Source organism: Drosophila busckii, chromosome X, assembly GCF_011750605.1.
Source record: "Drosophila busckii strain San Diego stock center, stock number 13000-0081.31 chromosome X, ASM1175060v1, whole genome shotgun sequence".
Lineage (NCBI taxonomy): Eukaryota > Metazoa > Arthropoda > Insecta > Diptera > Drosophilidae > Drosophila > Drosophila busckii.
Window position 1 is genome coordinate 1727861 of NC_046608.1, and position 21116 is coordinate 1748976.

The window sequence follows — 21116 nt, forward strand, 5'->3', positions numbered from 1 at the left end:
TAGTAAGTGTAGCAACCGTACAACAAATGTAACTTAACAATATATGAATGAATATGAAATTAGAGCCAAACCCCCATACAGCCTTATGGGGAGTAGAAGGTGAGGAGACTATTTTAATGATGCACCAAGGTCTTGGCAAAACCTTGCCGTTGAAGCCGTCTAAGTGGACGGGCTGGTGTGACGACCGATCTGCTCTTCAATCGTATACACCTGCAAGTCCATGTAGAATGGAGAGTGGAGAGACGCACATATCAGGGGCACCCTCATATGTATGTATGCCGTATAGTCATATTGGAGTGCTCAGGTGCTCTGAGTGTTAGGGTGCTGCTTTTGCTCACCAGCCAACGCAGTTGCTGCATCCACACTTGGCCACACTTCTTCTTTGAGGCTAAGCTAAGGTATTTATCTAGGGTAATGCCCAAATAATTAGCTACTCTCGGCTGTTCTAACGTAACTGCTTCCAGCTGAATAGGGGGCGTAGTAGATAATAGCCTGGGTTAGTGGTGTTCTAGGGGTTCATCTTTAAATTCTATCTTCTGCACCAATCCGCTAGAGAGACTAGGTACCCCTTTTAATACCTTTAAATCTCAATCTTGATGCTCGGCTGTTGCATTTTGCAATTCAAATATAATAAAGCTGGACCACAGCTCAACTCGCACCACAACTGTGCGACTTAATATCAATTAAAGTTAAGACTAACTCAAGCATTGTTACATTTTCTTGAAGCTGTAAATCAATGCAACACCACAACACCACAATATGTAAAGCGACTGCTATTTTAGGCCTTCAACCAACTTAAGCAGCTTAATTAGTCTCTTATTAGTCAAAGTCCAGGCTTGAAAATAAATCAGCTGCCATTGTTTGAAATTTAATACTATGCACATGATTAGAAAAGAATGCAAAATAATAACAACAATGCAATAGAATTGAAACTTAATAACTTCATATTTGCAACTAATTGGACAATCATTTCATCGTTGAAAGTTTTTGCAAAACAAAAGTTAGTAAACTTTTGCGTAATAACAGCGCATGAAATAATCGAACGAAACGACCAATTGCTCATTTGGGCCTAAAGCAATTTCTAGTAGACGATTGTGGCAGCGGAAAGTTTAGACCGAAGCAGCAGGCAAGTGCAAATGCAATTGCTTCTGGGCCAAGTGCATAGTACTTAAGTGCGTTTGTCATAATTTATTGATGGACTTTTGTATAACATATATAGATAGTTTATATAAGTATGCTAGCTGTATTTTATATAATAGGTGTCTGATAGATGGAATAGGGAGACGGCCACAACGCAAAAGCAATTCGTGCAGTAGTCGCGTAGCCATTATCATTAAATTTTCAAAAGTTCTTTGGCGATATTTCTTTTTACCAGCGCATTATGCCAGGCACCAGCACCAGTCTCAGTCCCAGTCCCAGTCACAGTTAGAGCTGAGAGGCGAAGCGACAATAACTTATTGGCCATTGAGGCCACCTGGTCCGATTGTGTGCTGCCTCCGGGCCGCGGAGCGCGATGTACGCCCCTGTGGTCGTCATTTAAATAACGCTGTCAGGGTCAGACGGCAGGCAGGCAGGCACAACACTACGTATGAGCAATATGGGCATATGGCCTAATAGCCAATGGGCAATGGGTGAATGGGTGAATGGGTGTCTGCTTCGTGCCTCATGGGCAACGCCTGCGGTGTGAGTAACTGCAATTGGGCGTACTTCGCGTCGCTTAAACGCAAACGCCTTAAATATTTCAGAGCGTCAGCAATACAGGAATTGCCTCATTGGGGGGTGCGAGAGATGACCCGAAGGGGTGTGGCTGGCTAGGCTCTGTGTGTATTGACCAGATAGGCTTTGGCTTTTCTTTCATTCTTTCATTTCTTTCGTTTGTTCGTTGGGCATGTCGCCAGCGTAAGCGCATTCAAAATTTATCATCAGCTAAATATGGCAATTGCCATTTGCAGCAGAGGTGTTTGCCTATGGTGCACAAATACATCCGGCGCTCCACTCCGCTCCGGCTTCGGCTTTGGCTGGCTGGCTGCATCGATAATTCACGCCACTTGGGGCTCTCACCAGATACGTTACGTTGGCTACTTTTGGCAACTGCCAAGCGGCCAACTGGCCAACTGGCCAACTGGTCATTAATTAAAAGCCATACAATTTGCTCAACTCAATCGACAGGCCCAATCGTTGCTGCCTATAGTATAAGCGAAAAAAAGGAGCCGATTGGGTGTCGGCTATAGAAACAATAACACTCGATTATTTATTGCGTTCGTGGACAGCAAATAAAGCGTTAAAATTGACATTCAAGCACTATATAAGTTATTCATATATAGACTAAAGTCTCTATACATTACTTTCTTAGCCCCAAACAAAAGCGCAGCATTTGCAGTTGCATGTTAACAACATTGGACTCGGCTCTTAGTCTTCATGCTGGGAGTTCAGCAATTTATCATTGCTAATAAGATTATATTGAGCCATAGCTTTATAATTTATAATAACTTTTTAAAAGAAGTCAGCAGCATTTAATTTTCATGCTGGGAGTTCAGCAAATTTAACTATTCTATTATAAAATTGTAATAAAATTTGTTTAACAATATATTTATAATCTTTAATAATTTTTAATAATATTTTAAAAGCAGTCTCTGATAGCAGCAGCTGGGAGTTCAGCAACTTATGTATTCTATAATAATAATCTATAGTAATAAGATCACTTCGGAATTACTCATTAAATTGTAATATTATAATTTATAATATTCTTTTAAAAGCAGCAGCTCTCAATCTTAACAAGGACTGCGGGAATTCATGCTGGGAGATCAGCATTTTATGTTTTCAATACTAAGAAAACGAATTGTATTGATTATAAACTATAGTATTTATTATTTTAACATTATCATTTAATTATAATGTATTTTTTTTATCAATTTCTATATACTAAATAAACTTTTAAAAGAAGTCGCTCAAGCAGCAGCTATGCATCTTTATTTTGGATAATTATAAAACTAGTTTGACTTAAAAGTTCATTAAATGAACACTACAAAATAGTAAATTGGCAATATCTTGAGAATCTTCTTATTTCAAATTAATTTGTAATAATTTTTGTTAATTATTATTAAATAATCAATTGGCATATTATATTTATATAGCAAGAAGCAAAAGATTTCTTATTGTTATTGAAATGTTACTAATGATTTTGCCTTGTTCGTAATACAAATCAATTATTAATAGCATATTTTTAATCGATTAATTCAATAAGCGATTAGTAGTGCCATGGAATGTTGAATATCAAAAATTAAGTTTAAGTTAGTTAACTCGACTCGTTTTGTGGGTGGGCTAATAATAATAAGAGCGATCTAAATTCAAAATTTCAAAACGTGTCTGTGCTGTATACAGAAATAAAGAAAATCCAGAGCGCTTTATAAAGAAAATAGTTAAATGAAGGAAATATCATTTGTTTTATTTGTTGCCTGGCCCCGTGTGTGTTGCTCGAAATGGGAAATGAGCGATTTAAAGTCTAATAGCGCATTCGCACACAAACACACAAAATGGCACTTAAAATAACAGAGATTGGGGAGAGAAAGTGTGGGGGGAGTGGGTGGTGGTGGTAATGCAATTTATTGCCCGTAATAATAACAACAATAAACTTGCTTTTGGGGCTACGATTAACACACAATTTTGTGGAGTTAACCGCATCGATTTTCGTCAAAAGCGTCGTCAAGTGTTTTTGACATAGAAGAAAAAACTAAAAAAAAGAAAAAGAAAGCAGCAGGTACTAGAGCTATGTACATAGTTGGCTTGGCCAGGCCAACAGGAAACGCTAAAGTAATTGACGATTTTTCGACTTCAGTTCCACTAGTACGTAGTCCGTCCGTCCGTCTGTACGTCCGTCGGTACGTGTAACTGACCCTGACCTCAAAGCAAAATGTAACGCAACGAAACGAAACGAAAGAAAACCAAATAAAGCAAGTTTGGATTTCATTAGTAAAGTTGAGTTAACTTGGGGATTTGTCAGCTTGTTATTGACCGCTGCGTCAGTCGCAGCTGCTACGACTTGGCGATATGAGTAATATTCCCTTGAATTATTATTTCTCCTACCTATGGCTGGCTTTGGCTAACTGTGAGCAACGGAAAAATTCTGTTCAAAAGTTCAGCAAAAAGCGGCAAAAACTTTTTATTCCAACTAAATTTATAAACATACAAAGTTTAATTGAAACGCTAACAAGTGAAACACTTTTAATAAAAGAGCATGCCAAAGTCGCATTTCGCATGAACTCAACGCTTTGTTTAGACTCAATTGTTGTTGTTTTTTATCACATTTTATGAGCAGCCCATAACATTAGATCCCCCAGCATAGGCCCCCAATCACTAATAGAGATGACTTCGCGGCAAATCGATTAGGTCATATGCCAGCAGCAGCATTCTAAACAAAACATTTATCAAAGAAACAGAAACAGACGGCGCACTGAGCAAAGCAGCCGTAGGGTTAAGGAGAGGGGCTGTGCTGGGCCAAGGGGGTGGCTAGCATACATTAATACTGGCCATATGTATATATGAAGCGGGGTGGGGGTAAACTTTGTGTTTATAGCAATTGTTTTCAATAGCAGCTACAATCTACAAATCCAACAGATACAAATAATAGCGAAGCCAAGCGAGTTCGATCAGCCTGCATACTATATATATATATATATATATATATATATTTACATATATATACATATGTGTGCGTGTATTTCCCACATTTGTTATTTTACCTTTTGCAATTGGGAAACAATATTTTGTGAGGTTTGCCATTCACACATTGTTTAAATAACAAATGCATTTCGTTAAAAAGAAAAGTACACTGAGCAAAAATCACAAGTAAACTCAAGTGCGTAAACGAATATCGAACTTCGAACTGCTGCTAAGGTCGCCTTTTGTTATTGTTCTTTTTGAAGTTAATTGCAAAAGACTCAGCTATGCATATAAACATTTAACCGAAACTAATTTTAGCATGTTGCTGTTAAAAATATTTACAAAAGCTACCACTAATTCGAATTTGAATTCGAATTCGAAATTTGTGTCTTAAAAGAAAATTCTTAGCTTATGACTGCTGTTGTGCATTTATTTGACTCTCAATTTGTTGCTTTAAAGTTTGCAACGCATTTTTACTTATTTTTTTTAAAACAAATTGCTCTCAATTCTTGGATTTCTGTGCTCTCATATATCAAATAGCAATTCCCATGCAAAACATAACGAAGCCAAAGGCAGCAGGAAATGGCCTCGAGTCGAAAAGTTCTCAGAACTCACAAAATGATGCGAAATGCAACAGTAAAAAGACTTAGGCGCCATGGGTGATTAAGTAAATCAAACTTTGATATGCTCAGTTCAAAGTTATGCCAAAGTCAAAGCCAAAAAATTGCACTTAAGCTACTACTTGGCATAAAAATTATGAAATTAAATGATAACTGTATCGAGAGAGCTAAAGAATTTTTATTGAAATTTGGCACATGTTTTATTTTCGTTTTGGCAATTTAAACTTAAGAGCAAGCACGCTTCGGTGCGTCATTAATAAATTGTTTGTCTATTGTTTTGATGTTATAGCTTATGTGTGCGTGTGCGTGTGCGTGTGTGTGTGTGTGTGTGTGTCTTTGCTGTAAATTTTCTTTTTGGGACTGCAAATGCTTTTTGGATGAAAATAACTTCGCATAGCACAGTTCAATTTTAGTTGAGAACGCTGCTGCGTTTTGTTTATTTTCGTAGTTGACGCGCTGAGTTGAGTCAGAGAACATAAGAATCATATATACATATATATGTATGTACATATATGTGAGAGCATATGTGCAACAATATGTGGCACGTGTGTGCGTCATAGGCTGACATTTATTGTTATGCAGCTATGACCATTTGTCATTTTGCTTTGATTGGTTGCTGTGGTGTTGGCTTAGCAACGAGCTTTTGTTGTGAGGGCGGGGGCAGGGGCGGGGGGTTGGGGATTGCACTTACCAGTATGGGACACTCATTGGCGTAGGAGAGCTTGCGGGTTTGCCGCAGCGTCTCCACCCAGAGCGAGGTGCGTCTTGTGGCATTGCCGCCGCCGCCGCTGCTGTTGCCAGCTGCAGCATTGTTGCTGTTGTTGCTATGGCCGCCAACGCTGCCCGTGCGCAACATAACCGTTGGCAACTGTTGCTGCTGCTGTTGCTGCTGCTGCTGCTGTTGTTGTGTTGCTGGCATATTAACGTTAGTTGCTGCTGTTAGATGCCGCGCATAGAGATTGCTCTTAGCATTGCATTGACTCTCCATGCAATAAGCTGGCGACATGCCACACACACACTAACACACGCACACAGTCGCACAGTCGCACAATTAACTGTGTGTGTTTATATAAAATTAAATGCTGTTATTTGTTTATTGATTTATTTCTGCTTTGATTTGCTATTCTGTTTATTTCGCATTTATTTATTTTACTTTCGAGTTGCGCTGATTTTTTAATGTATTCGCTTCGCTCTCTTTGTTGTGTTTTTGTTTATAATTGCACACAATAAAAAAAAAATCAAAATAAATCACAACAACAAGCCAGAACCTGCTTATTGTTTGTTAATTATTTGTTTAATAACTGCAAATGCAAAATTAATTGCAATTTGTGGGACGTTCTGGTTCCGATCGCGTTGCCGTTAGCCGCACAAATGTGCGCGCTGGCCAGACACGAAAATTTTATCTCGCTTTTCTATTTGAACATTTGGTTTGCTTTGTTTTCGCTGCCGCTGTCGCTGCCGCAGTCGCTGCCCACAGCGAGGACGCCAACAGAACAGAGCAGAACAGAACCGAACAGACAATCAAAACATATTTGGAGAGCATGCTGGACTTTCGATATGCTCTGCTCGTTAAGCTTTTGCTCTGCTGCCGCTGCTGCTCAAGCAAAGCTTTCTCATAAATAATTAGACGAACCACCCCACTGTACATTGAAAACAATGAGTTCTCGGTTTTGTCGACAGCAGCAGCAGCAGCAGCAGCAGCAGCACGGATCGCAATTGCGGATTAACCATTAGCCAAAAGCCGATTGGCGATTGCCGCTTTTGCCGATTGCTGCTACTGCTGCTGCTGCTGCTGCTGCGACTTGTATGGAAAACAACAGCAACAGACGCCGCTGAGAGAGACATCCGCACAATAAACTCAACTCGTGTCTCCCTGCTCCCCGCTCTCCTCTGCATCTTTGCTTCATCGTTTACGCTTGACAGCTCCAGGCACAGTGCGTTAAAAACAACCGTTAGCTCTGTCGACGTCACAGCCTCAACGAGAAATGCTCTACGTACGTTTTATTTCCTGCACTCACGCTCACGCTCACGTTCGCACTATGGGCGCAGCGAGACGTTTTTCTGCTCAGAATTCAATGCGCAGCAAGACAGTTGAACAATTTAAACAAAATATTCATTTAAAATGTTTCAAATATATAATAGTGTCTAAATATATTTAATTTAATGTTGATCTACATGTTGATCTATATATAACCTATATTTAATTTGATATGCTGCAATCAATTGGCAGACAGCCTGCTGCCAAGCCTGACAATCGTAATTGTTTAAAAAGTCACTAGTCTGTCACTATATAAATCAAAAGCCTTTAAATAATTTACTTATACATTTTTACATGGTATATACCATACGGTATACAAATGCTATGGATCAGCCCACTATATAGCACTATTTCTATCTAGTCAAGCTATAGTATAAAAAGCTTTTGATTTAATTAACAGTCAATGCTTAACACGCGCTGCTTAAGCTTTCTAACTTTTGTTTATCAAACGTTCTTACAAATCGATTAGCCAGTAAATAATATATAAACATATATTGAGACGCACGAATAAATTGTCATAGATTTTTTGTATATATATAGCAATAAATAAATAGATATTCTATTTATTGAAATTCTTTGCTTAAAACAAGGCTGGAATTTGAAATCTAATTGGTAAAACAATTGGACTAACTATAAGATTTAGTAGCTGTCAATTAAATTAATCAAGCTACAACTGAGTAGGAAGCTGGAACTCCCCTCAGGTCCTCAGGTCAGCTGAGTCCTTCAAAAATGAATTTTAGTTATTTTAGTCTGCAATCTGCTAAACCAAATTTAACATTTTAGTTTGCAAGCTGGCAGAGTAATTAGAGAGACTTACTAACATTCAATATAAATACTACAAAAAAAGACAAAAGCAAGAATCATTTAGTTAATTTCAAATGCTTTGGCTCATTTCTGACAAGCAAACAACAATTGAATTGACGAATACATAGCTTTGATTCAAATATGGCAAATAGTCCACATTCAATTTGAATATGCAACAGTTTTAATATTGCAATAAATCAATCAATTTATGCATGCATCGACACCAGCTCGTGGCTCAACAGATGAGAGATGAGCTGAGAGCCATGTTCAAGTGTCTGATACGAAACATAATAAATTAATGAACATCAATGTCAAAGATAACAAATGGGTTTTGGCCAAATTCGGCCCATTGTGCTGATTGGGCTGACAGGTTTGCATAAGTCTCGTGGGCATGACTCATTGGCTTTTACCCATAGTCAGAGCCAGAGCCAGCGCCAGCGCCAGAGCCTTGAGCCAGTTGTCATTATGTTCTTGCCTAATGAGTGCTAATGTCAACTATTGCAATGGTTAATTGGCTGCATTAGTTTTGGCCTGCATTAGTCTTAAAATAAATTCGTTGGGCATTAAAAATTGCATTTTGGCCAAGTGCCAGCAGCTATAAAATTCCAGAATATAACATATACATAGATAATGTACTATGGGAAAAAAGTCGAGGTTCAATCACTTAAATATAATTGTTAGACTTAAGTGCAATACTAGCTAGTTAGTGAGTGGGTGGGTGGGTGGTTGGATGGGTTGGAGGTGCCGCTTATAATTAAAAACGAGTGCATTTTTTATAGCTAAACAACACTACGGGGCAGTTAATTGAAGACACAGCTGCGGGGGCTGTTAACTACGCTTACCTTCTCTGCTGTATACTATATATGTATGAGAAAATAGAAATAAGTTGGGATATACTTTGTATAAGAAAACACAAATACAAGCAGTTGGGAGCTAACGAGCGAATGAATTGAGTATGAAAATTGATATTGAAATGCGTGTCGGCCATTATATAGTAAGTATATAGTATGTGTATGTGTGTGTGTGTGTGTGTGTGTGTGTGGCAAGACTACAAGCGACATTCAATGGCTCATTCAAGTTGGCTTTCAATTATTCAAATTGCGGCATTTGTTATTGTTGTTGTTGTTGTTATTGCAACTATGAATATGAACAATATGAAAATGCGTAAATGAGAGTTAACGATTTCGATAACGTATATATTATTTATATGCTATGGTTATGCGTTCAGCAAATTCTCTGTTAGTGCCATTCAACTACATTTTGTTTAAACAATATAAAGTAACGAATTGTTGTTAAGTGGAATTTTGTATTTGGATATTGGTTTGCCATTAAATTTGTTCGTTTTTGTTTTTGTTTTAAATACCATTTTGGAGCATTGTAGCGTTTCGTTTGTAGCCTCAGTGAAGGCCCTTCTAAGTCGCAACTTTCGGCTTTCGGACAATGTGCGAGGCATTAGAAGAACGCCCTAAAGGAGAATTATTGATGCGATTAGCGATTAGTACAGTTAGTAAGTTCAAAGAGTGTTGCTTGGTTGGTTGGTTAGTTGGTTGGTTGGTTCGTTGGTTAAGCTAGTTAGATAATTTGAGGGCGCGCATAGTTGTTTATAGTTAAGTATATAGCAATAGTTAAAGTAAGCTAAGCTACGCTAGATATAAATACGTAAATAGCTGAAAAGACTTTGCTAACTTAGTTTAATAGGTAAGCGTAAGTAAGTTTTACTACAACTTGTACTTAGTGTAAAATTAGTTTATGCAATATGCAATTTTTGCAATGCTCATACGCTCTGGTTATTCAAATTATTGTTGCCTAGTTTTTAGCGCTTGCAAAATAATAATCAAAAGCAGAAATTTCATAACTTTCAATTAAAAAGCATGTGTAAGCTTTAAATATCCTGTAAAATGTTTAGTTGAGAAGCTAGACACGACCACAAATTTATGTTTTCGATATCAATGAATTTATCGATTAATCTAAAGCTGCACTCCTAAGCTGTTAAGACTGTTGCTATTGATAAATAATGTCAGTATTTAGTTGAAATTCTACTTTTATAATTATATAGCTGTCATATATATAAGCAATATAAAGAAATTGCCAATTTTATATCTGACTTATGAATTGCCTTAAGCTTGTATTACTAAAATATATGCATAGCTTCCCTAATAATATAAAGCTAAACTATAAGAATAACAACAATCTGCTTATAGTGAATTTTATTTCAATATAGAGCAAAGCTATTAATTGGAAGTTATAATTAAATAGTAATCAATTAAATTAGTTAAATACAAAGATCGTGAAGTTATATATGTTAATTCCCTAATTGATTGAGAAATATTTCAATGGATATTCTGATAGCTGAACGATAAGTCTGTAAGATTCCAAGTCGAAAGCTTTTGTATATTTCAGAAATTAATTAGGAGCGACTAACATAATCAGCTGCTTGTAATTTAGCCTTGAAGCTTAACAATTATGATTATAATAACTAATAGATATGCTATAGAGTATGGCGGCGTCTAGCCGAGGCTTGAGGCTTCGCAAGCAGAGTCTAAGCTCAAGACAACAAAAGCACACAAGAGTGTGTCTGTGTGTGTGTGTGGGCGTGTGCGCAGATGCACAAATGAATGTTAAAGTTCTCTTGTTGCATAATTGAGTAAAAAGAGCTTTTGTTAGAGCATAAAACTATGAGCAACTGAACTGAACACAACTGACACTAAGAACTTGAAACAACTGAAGCTTTCTGCTGGGTTAGAAAGCTTTGAAAGCTTTGAAGAAAGCATTGCTAACTGCACTTTCAACTCAAGCAACTTTCTCCCTATGCCTCGACCTCGACTACAGCTTAGATATATAATTGATAGTTTGATAGATAGTTTGCCAACTAATAATAATTTGATTAGAGCGAAAACTTTGCCGAGTTGTTTGAAACTTTTAGCAAATTACTTGCTCGTTAACTAATTTGCTTAAAAGAAATAACAAACAAATATGCATAGTTAATATTTAAGTGCCTTCAGTTGTTGTTGTAGCTCCATTAGCATATGGTAAAAGCTTTTTATAAGCTGCTTTACACTTTAATTTCACTAGCGTCTGGCTAAAGAAGCTTTTCAATGCTTCGGTTGCTATCTAAGGCTATTACCCCAGCCAAAGTGTCAATTATTTAGCCATACTCTACACATTGTTGTTGTTGCTGTTGCTTCAACAAGGGTGAAAAAAAAGACAGAAAATAAAAAATAACGCCTAAGGAGAAAATAAAAAATGAACACAACATGAAATGTCAAAGAGCGCAAACATTCATCAATCATGTTAAGGTCACAGCCAGCAAAAGCGTTGAAGCTCACTCTGGCCAAAAATCGAGCAGCAGCGTAACGAATATTGGTTGAGGGCTTGTCGCAATTTATTGATATTAATTATAATTCTAATTATAAGTATAGATTCAGCGGCAGCGCCTTATAATTTCATTAAAATTTCAGACATAATTGACAGCGCATGCCGTGTACCCTAACTAAGTCATTTACAATTCAATGCCAGATATGAATAAACAATTTGCTGGAATTTACATTCAGGTTAGGTGCGATGGGGGCGCCTGCTGAATTTGATTTACATGCTGTCCAAAAATAAACTCAGTACAGGGTGCGGCGGCAATAGCAAATGCCAAACAAATCTCGCTCTCTCTCTCTCTCTCTCTCTCTCTCACTCTCTTATCTAATTTGTGTCTAACACTTTTTGTGTGTACAACATGACGGCTACTTAATTTTGTTATCTTAATATTACATATTATAGCTATAGCGCAGCCTGTTTATCTGTCTAAGTCAAATTGTATAATTATATGCGAGCGCTTTAGACAAAATTCTAATTAAATCATATAGTTTCTGTGTGTGTGTGTGTGTGTCTGGCACTTAGCATGCAATTTCTATATGTGCTCTGGCATTGTCTAGCTCTTGTCATTTCATCATTCAGACAATCATGCAATGTAAACCAAAAGGGATTAAAATATGCTGCAAACAAAAAAAAACTTTTTAATAAAGTTGCGCTGTCAAAGTTTAATGAAGTATTTGCCGTTATAGCTAGACTTGCAATTTAAACTGAACTGTGATTCAGACGCTACGATTTTAATTAAAGTCCAGCTCGACTTAGCTATGTACACATAAATGTAATAAAATATTTAAAATTACTTTAGACTTGACATTGGCAATGTCAAGCTTAATTCATATGGTAAACATTTAAAAGTTTAATATTACATACAGTCATAATTGTTAATTATCAATTAGCATTATTAATCGTATAAATATTTTCAATTACTAATATGAATGAATAATAAAAAAAATAATAATTGAGAAATTTGCACACAAATTCAAAGAAGCTAAACCAATATTTATAATTATAGAGTGATTAAACTAAATTTTAAATGATGAAAATAATTACTATTAAGTATTTTCAGATATATTTAATTGCAATAAGCAATTATTTTCAAATATTTATATGAGAATTGAAAATAATTACACAAAAGTGTAATCAATTCTTTTCAATTACTTTGCATAATCTTCAACGTGGAATAAAATAACTGAGAAAGCTTAAAATAATTATAAATTAATCATGAGTTGCATAGTTTACAAATAATTGATAAATAATGCGGCAATTATAAACAATTGAAATAGGTGAAAAGTTTCAAAAATAATCTCCACAGTTATTTTCAATTATTGCGAATAATTCCAATATAAAAGAGTAAAACCGAAAGTAATTGCAATTAAATCATGATTTGAATAGTCAAATTATTAATGTAATTAATAATTACAATTACTCATAATTTAGTTAACATATATATATAGAGATGTATAGCTTATATTAAACATTAACTTAGGCTGGGTTTACATACCAGACACACACATAGTTATGTATTAGGGGCTAAGTGGCCCATTGGCCTTGGCTTGGCCTGGGTTCTGTTCCTATTTTGTTGGCAAGTGAGGAGTTAACAGTGTTCTGACCACACCAAACAACAATTTGTATGCGCTGAGCAGTTAACACACACACATAAGATCAATATCAAGGGCAATATAACCAACACCAAGTGCGTGTTTGGGCGTGAGGGGGACTAGCTTGGAACTTGGACTAGCATGTGATAGATTGGCGGACACTTACCTGCTTGAAGGGCCGCATGCCGCCGTTGATGCGTAGAGAGTCGGCGGCAATGCCGGCGATGCCGTCGCCGCTGCTCTCGCGCAGCTGCTTCAGTGAGACGTTGGGCACGGTGTGCGAGTGACCGCAGGCGCTGTGCGTGCCACAGCAGATGGCCGTGGTGCTGGACTCCGGCTGGGAGCTTTGGCGTATGATGCGCGATCCGTTGGTGGGCGATGAGGTGATCAGCACGGGCGGCACCTGCGAAACGGAGCCCGATAGTTGTTGCTGCTGATGATGCAACTGCAGCTGCAACTGTTGCTGATGCAGCTGAAATTGTTGCTGCTGCTGCTGTTGCTGCTGCTGATGTTGCTGCTGATGCAGTGCGTTGTTCGATATGCAAATGGCCATCGAGCTGGTCAGGTTGCCCTGTTGGAAGGCACTTTTGACGCTGTCACGCGATGCTGAGCGATCGACGCCGACGCCCAGGCCAATGCCTGCTGTTGAGATGGGCGTGGTCGAGGCGCGACGACTGCAGTTGCGACAGGCGCGACAGCGACTGGGCGCACTGGGCGGTATGCTCGATGCTAGATTCTGATATGATGTGGTCCCCAAATTGGGATGACTCGAGCCGGTTACAACCGGCTGCTGTTGCTGCTGCTGCTGCTGCAGATGTTGCTGATGTGCATGCTGCTGGTGCTGATCGTGCGGCTTGAGGCTTAAATTCATAATTGATATGGTCGGTTTGGTCGTTGGTGCATTGCCAGCGCTCATGCTGGCTGTTGCCGATATTGTTGTGGTCGTTGATGTGTTCTGTGTTAGTTCTTGGTCCTCTTCGTGTACTTCGATATCAGGCACTATGGATGTACGCAGCAGACCCTGCTCGATGTCCTCATCGTGCCCGTGCCGCATGCTCTCCTCGGAGCCCATGCGCGTCTGCTGCCCTCCCTGTCCGCCCTGCTGCGATTGCTGCGGGCTCGTTAGATATGTCGATGTGCGGTCCTGGCGCATTAAAGTCGGTTTGCCACCCCCACCCCCACCGCCGCTTCCGCTGCAGGCAGTGCTCGAGCCCGAGGTGGAAGCCATGTTATTAGACGTGGGTCCATTTGCCGAGCTGGTGCTCTTCACCTGACGCAATAGAGCGCTCCTACCTCCGTTGCTGCCGCTCTTCGTTGAACTTGTGACTAGCAGTGAGTCTGTCTCCTCGGAGCTAACATAGCCCGAGTTGGCGTTGTCGTTAAGCTTTTGAATTGACATCTGCAAAGAGAGCGGAGCACAAGCAAAGAGAGAGAGAAAAGAAGTTAGCTAATATAGAAAGTTTTGCAATATGCAGTTTAAATATAAATTCAAATCAAGCAAACTCGAATTCAGCATAAAAGTAATCTAAGATTGATATTTTGCATTCTTTCTATACGTTCTACGAATAAGTTACAAGAGCTAGAGCCAAAATGCTCGGAGCTAAGAATTTGACACAATGAAAAAGAAATCACAACAATAAAGCCAATGGCTCCTCCCAATATATTGGAACTATTTTTGTTTTTATCAACCATATTTATTCATATTAATCTAGTATGTATTATCAATAAACATTATCAATAGTAAATTGTATAGTAATTGAAATATTTACACATGTTTTGCTTCAGTGATTACAAATAAATAAATTTTATTTCGTCAGACTGTTCAATGCCTGTTTACTCAGCAACAATTCAGCTGCGCTTGCTTTCTTATCTAGCAGCCTCTCCCACTTTGATCACAGTGCAAGAACCGAAGCTCTCAACTGAGAGCAAAAGCGTGACCAACAGCAATTGCTTGTGCGAAAGCAGCGCTGCTCGCCTCTTTCGTTCGCATGCATTCGATCGCACTGACCGAACGAGAGCGAGAGGCGTCGCTGCTTGGAGAAAACTAACTGTGCATTGTACGATGGGGCTGAGTTTTGTTTTGACTGCATTGAGCGGAATATTTATGCATGTGGACTGGCTAGGCGCCTAATTTTCAAAACACAACCATTGTCAGTGCATTGAATATTGCTTTCGATCGCTCTCACCGAACGAGAGCGAGAGCGTCGCTGCTTGTAGAAAACTAACTGTGAGTCGTACGACGGGGCATTTTGTTTTGAATGCATTGAGCGAAATATTTATGCAGGAAGGCTGCCCATTTAATCAAATTTATATGTCCATATAACTGTAGTCCATGAAGATTCAAGTACATTGTTGCATTATCAAAAAACAAATTGAGTAATTAATTTAACAGAAAATTTGTTTGACCTATACATAGTGCAATGAAAAACATAGTGCATAGAAACTTTTCTATGCGCAAGATAAGAATTGTGTAGGCATGAAAATTCAAATTCAATTCAATTTTAATGGTAAATTTTTTTAATTTTTATCTTTGAAATTAATTTAATAAGTTATAAATATTTCCTCTTAATTCAATTTTTGTTTTCGACCTAACAAAGGCTTAAACATTTTTAAATTCATAACTATTGTTAGCGGTGGCTGCTTGAAATTCTTAGCGTAGCCCTTGCTGGATTTAGTAGGCATGAGCATAAAAACGGGATGGCTAATGTCTGCTAATTTGCTTTGGCAATCAAGCTTTTGCCGTAATTTAATTAATAATTTAAAATAACCCTCGGAAAGTATTATCCTATCAAAGGGCATGTTAGAAAAAGCAAAGCTAAAAGCTCAGCTGTTCAACTAAAGAGCTAAAGCTTTTTTTATGGCTCAGCAGCAATAAAAGATAACGATAGAAAGCTAAGAGATATGAGCAGTAAAACAAACACACAAACACTTACAAATGCATGTGCGTGTGCATGTGTGCCTGAGTGTGTCTGTGTGTGTGTTGCTATGCGTGTGCTTGTAAAATAAGCCGCTTGGCCCAAAGCAGCAAAGAAAACAGAAACCAAGTTGATGACCGCACAACTACACGCAGGCGAAATAGCAAACATTTAAATGCAAACACCAAAGCACGCACATGTGTCTACACACACACATGCACACATGCATACATACATGCACACATATGTAGGTGGATGGTAATGTGTTTAGGTGAGAATTGACAGCTATATTGGCGCAGCTGTCAAAAATAAATAAATATACATACATATATAGAGCTAATTTGAAATAATTATATTTGTGAAAATCAAATTATAAAAATCGATAGTTCAAGCCAGCCAGCTACTAAATTATGCAAGAAATAGTTAACGAACAAAAATTTCTCGAAATTCTCTTTTTTTATTGTTGTTGTCAACTGCAGCTAAAGCAATAAAGCTAAAGCTAAAACCAACAGTAAATGGCATGGCACTAACCGTCACACGGACAGTACATGGGAGTCTTGGGACCTGAGCGACACGAAATGTAAAAGAATATATATATATGTATATATGTATGCATACGTTGAACACCTGCAATGGTAACGGCGCGACCCAGACCAAGCCCAAGCCAACACCCACCCACCCACTGTCTGTTGGCATGTCGAGCGTGCCGCTAATAATAGTCAAAATGTAAACTCCCAAAAACGCAGAGCTCCCTTACCCTTGCCCCCCAGCTCCAAAAGAGTTCCATACCCCAGTCTAGAGTTGTGTGCGGCCATCAAATTGGGTTAGATTTTCGTACAAAATGCCAACTCATTTCAGCGCTAGTTACAACAATAACACAGACACACACATGTGCAATTTTTCAATTAAAAAAAGAAATGCAGCTTGGCGTATGTGAAATGTGAAATGCAAAATGCAAAATGAAAATGAAAATACAGCCATTAAAAGCAACCGTTGAATAGCGACGCTTTGTTACCATATTGATTGCCCTGTCAACTCAAACTGACGTATGTAAAAAAATCATGGAGAAACACAAACACACGCACACACACATACAGTGTGAAAGTGTAAGAGAAGAAGGGAGAAGACACTGAGAATTTCTCTGTGTGCATTTGAAATAATAACTTATGAAAACACGAATCTTACAGCAAAGCTGACAGGAAATACAATTTTGAAATATTAAAGCAATCGGCTGCGGAAATATAAGTAATTAAATACCAAAGTTTGTGTCTCTAACTTTTATAGACTCGGAGTTCTTGCTGCTCATACAGACAGAAAAGAGCAGACGGACTGCACTAAATCGACTAAGTTAATAAAAACATATGTGGTCTCCCACGCCGTCAACTCTATGATATAATTTTCCATTTTTTAAAAAAATTTCAAAGTATATAAAATACAAGCGGCAATAATTGAAATCAAAAATACGTTTCCTAAGTATTTTAAAGAAATGTCAACGATATTTCTTTTCATTTAAGCGAATAAGACATTGATATCATTTGATTCAGAAGTGGTAGAATAAATTTTATTCATAACAAAAGCTCTTAAAGTTTTCATTTATTTATTACATACGTAACTCAGTTATTAATAAATGTTATAAAATATATAAAAGTTATACAATGTATTTGTTAAACAAATAGTCTTTGTCAAAACAATATTCTATATGTGTAAATAGTAGCATTGTAATAGAATTAGTTAACAATATTTCCCTTGGTGCTTGGCCAGCAAAAAATGTTAGAATATTTATCAATGAAAATTTGAATAAATTTTTAATGTACTTGGGAATTAGCCACGACAACAATTGACTTTGACAGATTTATTTCAAAATGTAGAGCTGGCAAATAAATAATGCAATTTTAATACTAAAACTTATGTGCTCTGGGGCTTGCACAGATTAATTAAAATAAATAGTGGGCAGCACTAGAATCATTAATTTAGAGTTCAGTTTGACATAACAACGAACCATTCATAATAAACGAATATAAACTTGAATATTTTCATTTAAAATAAAGTGCGACCACTTCATGTGAAATTTCGCTTTGTACAATGGCATTGGTATGCGTTTGTATATGAAAAATGCAAGCAGAGCCAACAAACAATGAGTTGACATTTTATTATGCGCAAGGACTTTTGTTGAAACCTGCGCTGGTATGCAGCAGTCGCATCAAAGGGAAGCAGCAAAAATCTCATAACAATATATATTGTAGATTCGTATATTATTTTTCACAGGCTCAGGCACAGGCTTGTCCGTTCGGCTTGTGCTGTTAACAAGGCAAACACAAATAAAGCTGAAGCTGAAAAACATTTTCATATTTATTGCCGCTCTGGCTTGTTGACCAGCGCACTTTATTTGCTTTTAATATTGTATTGTATGCTCGAAATCAATTTGAAAGCAGCAGGAGAGCTTAGGCATAAGCTTTGACTTTACAGCTAGTTTATAGTATAGTGAACTATGCTATGCCATGTTAGTTTATATCGTTTGAGAATCTCAGCATGAGTCGCCGGAACAATGTGCATTGTGTGTGTGTGTGCAAGTGTGAGTGAGTGAGTCTATCCTTGGCGTGTGAATGTCCTACAAAGAGGGAAGAGCAGAGCAGAGCAGGGAGGGGCTGAAAGATACGGCAGAGGATCACGTACAATGGATAGAGGAGTCCAGCGAGCCATATTTTATGCGACCGTTGCACACGTTGCCCAGGTGACCCAGATGTCATTCAGTGCTTTGGCGTTAAAACATGCCAGCCAGCCAGTCAGTCAGCCACCCGACCAGCCAGCATACCCAATAACAATAAAAACAGCAGCAAGAGTTTGTCGCTTCTGTCCGAAACGCCAACAAATATAGGAAAAAAAAATTATATATGTATGTGTGTGTGTGTGTTCGTTTGGAGTGGCAGGGCTACCAAGAAAAAGAGATTCTATTGTGTAATGGCCGAGACTTCAGGTTTTTACACATTGGGAGAGAAAAACGCCTGACAGCGGTGTTGTTTAATGGCTTTTTGCCACAAATTCAGCACAAACGCCTTTGCCCTTAGTGACTGGCACTCCCACATTTAACCCACCACCCCACTCTTTTGCCCTATTCGCTTTTTCCCAGACTTTGGGTACCAATTTACCTCTTGCCCTGGCCCAACAATTCGACGCTCGCATGTACAGATAAAAATTTATTGCACAACTCAAAATCAGAGAGAGGCTCGTGGGCCCAACGTCCTGACGTTCTGACGTCGGCCAGGCCTTAGCAATGCTTCCTCTGCACTTGTTGTTTCTGTTGCCAAGCTGACTGACCAGCTCGCCCCCCATCTCCCGTCGTATACATAAATTCATTACTGTACAAAAGGCATAAAGGAAAATCGTTAACTTGGCCTGCCGACCAGCCACAATTTTATCCCTCAAGCACACACACACACACACACACACAGACATAGGTTGAATAAAAATATTGCGACCTCGTTGCATTCATCAAGCTCTGTTAGCACGTTGCCAAAACGATGGCGATAAACACTGAACGGAGCTTGCAACATTTTGTTGCTCTTAAATAACGATAACGGTTCAAGCAAAAGTCCACAAAGTGCCCGCTAATTAGTAGGGATATCATTTTAAAGTCAAACTCTTGAGCCCATAGTCGCTTTTGAATTATTGTTTTATTTTTTAAACTATAGAAGCTTAAGAAATTACAAAAATTACACTTTGATCTACTTTGGAACATCAGAATCGATTATCAATTAATCCATTTTCCATTTTCCCGAAGAAGCCCAGCAGAATTTTCTTATGCCCTATCTCTCTTTATCTCCATCTCTTGCAATCTCTCTCAATATAAATCACCACCTCTCTCTCTCATTATCCTCTCTATTCTCCCTCACTTTGCTCTCCTTTCACCTCCTTTCTCTTTATCTCTCCCAAGATAAAGCACCACCTCTCTCACTACCTTCTCTAATCTCCCTCACTTTACTCTAGTATTTCACCTCTTTTCTCTATATCTCTCTCAATATAAATCACCACCTCTTACAGTATCCTCTCTATTCCTCCTCACTTTTCTCTATTCTTGCACCTCCTTTTTGTCAATATCAATCACCATATTTCACTTTCCTCTGCTTCTTCGCCTTAAATCCCATCCTAGCTACGCTCATGGCTCTAACTGAATAAAATAAAGTCCAACCTTTCAATTTTTAAGTAGAAGTTTTCGAAAAGCTCTAAATTCTAAAAAAAACTTTTAATCGAATATATTCTAATTATCTATATTATATTAATATTAATGCTTATATTAGGAAGTACTTAGCTCAAATAATTGTTTGCTATCTACTTAGCTATTAAACATTTATGTTTCCAAAAGCTGTAGCTCGACTAACTAAAGTTGCTTAAGAGTCAAAAGACTCACGTCTATATATATACATATATCTTCTTGTTAGAATAAGGCAAATTAAACTGCACTCTAATTTGTAGCTAATTATACGCGATGACGCAAGTGGATGACAAAGCGACAAGAGAGTGGAGAGAGTGGAGCGAAAGTTAATTGCATTTGATTTAGTGAAAGGATCAGAAAGGTAAGGCACACAGGTTGAGCAGTTGTAAAAAGTGTAAGCCAAAGGACACGACAGAAAAGGAAATGCAAATGAAAAGCGTTGAGAAACGAAGCGTAGCAAATTTAATGAATGCTATAATAACATAATTAATGAATGTCAAAATTAAAAAGCGTAGCACACAAATCCAAGCCAAGGCGTGTGAAGTAACGAAGTAACGCCAAGACCAAGACCAAGACCAAGACCAAGAGCAAGACCAAAGCCAAACCCAACAAGCTCTAAGCTCTAAGCTGAGGCACAGAAAGGAAAGCAATGTAAAATGTCTGGGGCTTATAATGTAGCGAGGACTCGGTTCGTACTGACACAAGCCACTTACTCTTGAGAATTCAGGCTTTTACTTAATGAAAGCCAGCCACTCAAGCCACGCCTCATGGGCGTTTAATAAATGCATAAAGCACAAAACCAAAGAGTTAAGAACGCGGCAGAAGCAAAAAAAAAAGAGGAAACAAACGGCAGCAAACCAGTTACTGTAACTGTAATTTGCAGCATAAGAACAAATACAAATGCGTGTGCGC

General features: G+C 38.1%; 1 protein-coding gene across 8 annotated transcripts in view; it reads right to left on the reverse strand.

The window, feature by feature from the left end:
- LOC108606267 (small conductance calcium-activated potassium channel protein) overlaps positions 1-21116 on the reverse strand; it is a 67153-nt gene that overhangs the window by 37976 nt on the left and 8061 nt on the right. For 6 of the 8 annotated variants that reach the window (XM_017996234.1, XM_017996242.2, XM_017996241.2 and 3 more), the window contains exons 2-3: positions 13246-14478; positions 9485-9586 (exon numbers count right to left, since the gene is read on the reverse strand). In XM_017996234.1, the coding sequence (XP_017851723.1) occupies positions 9485-9586; positions 13246-14478 (1335 nt within the window). The remainder of the gene's footprint in view (positions 1-9484; positions 9587-13245; positions 14479-21116) is intronic. The other 2 variants (XM_017996240.2, XM_017996237.2) reach the window with 1 other exon arrangement.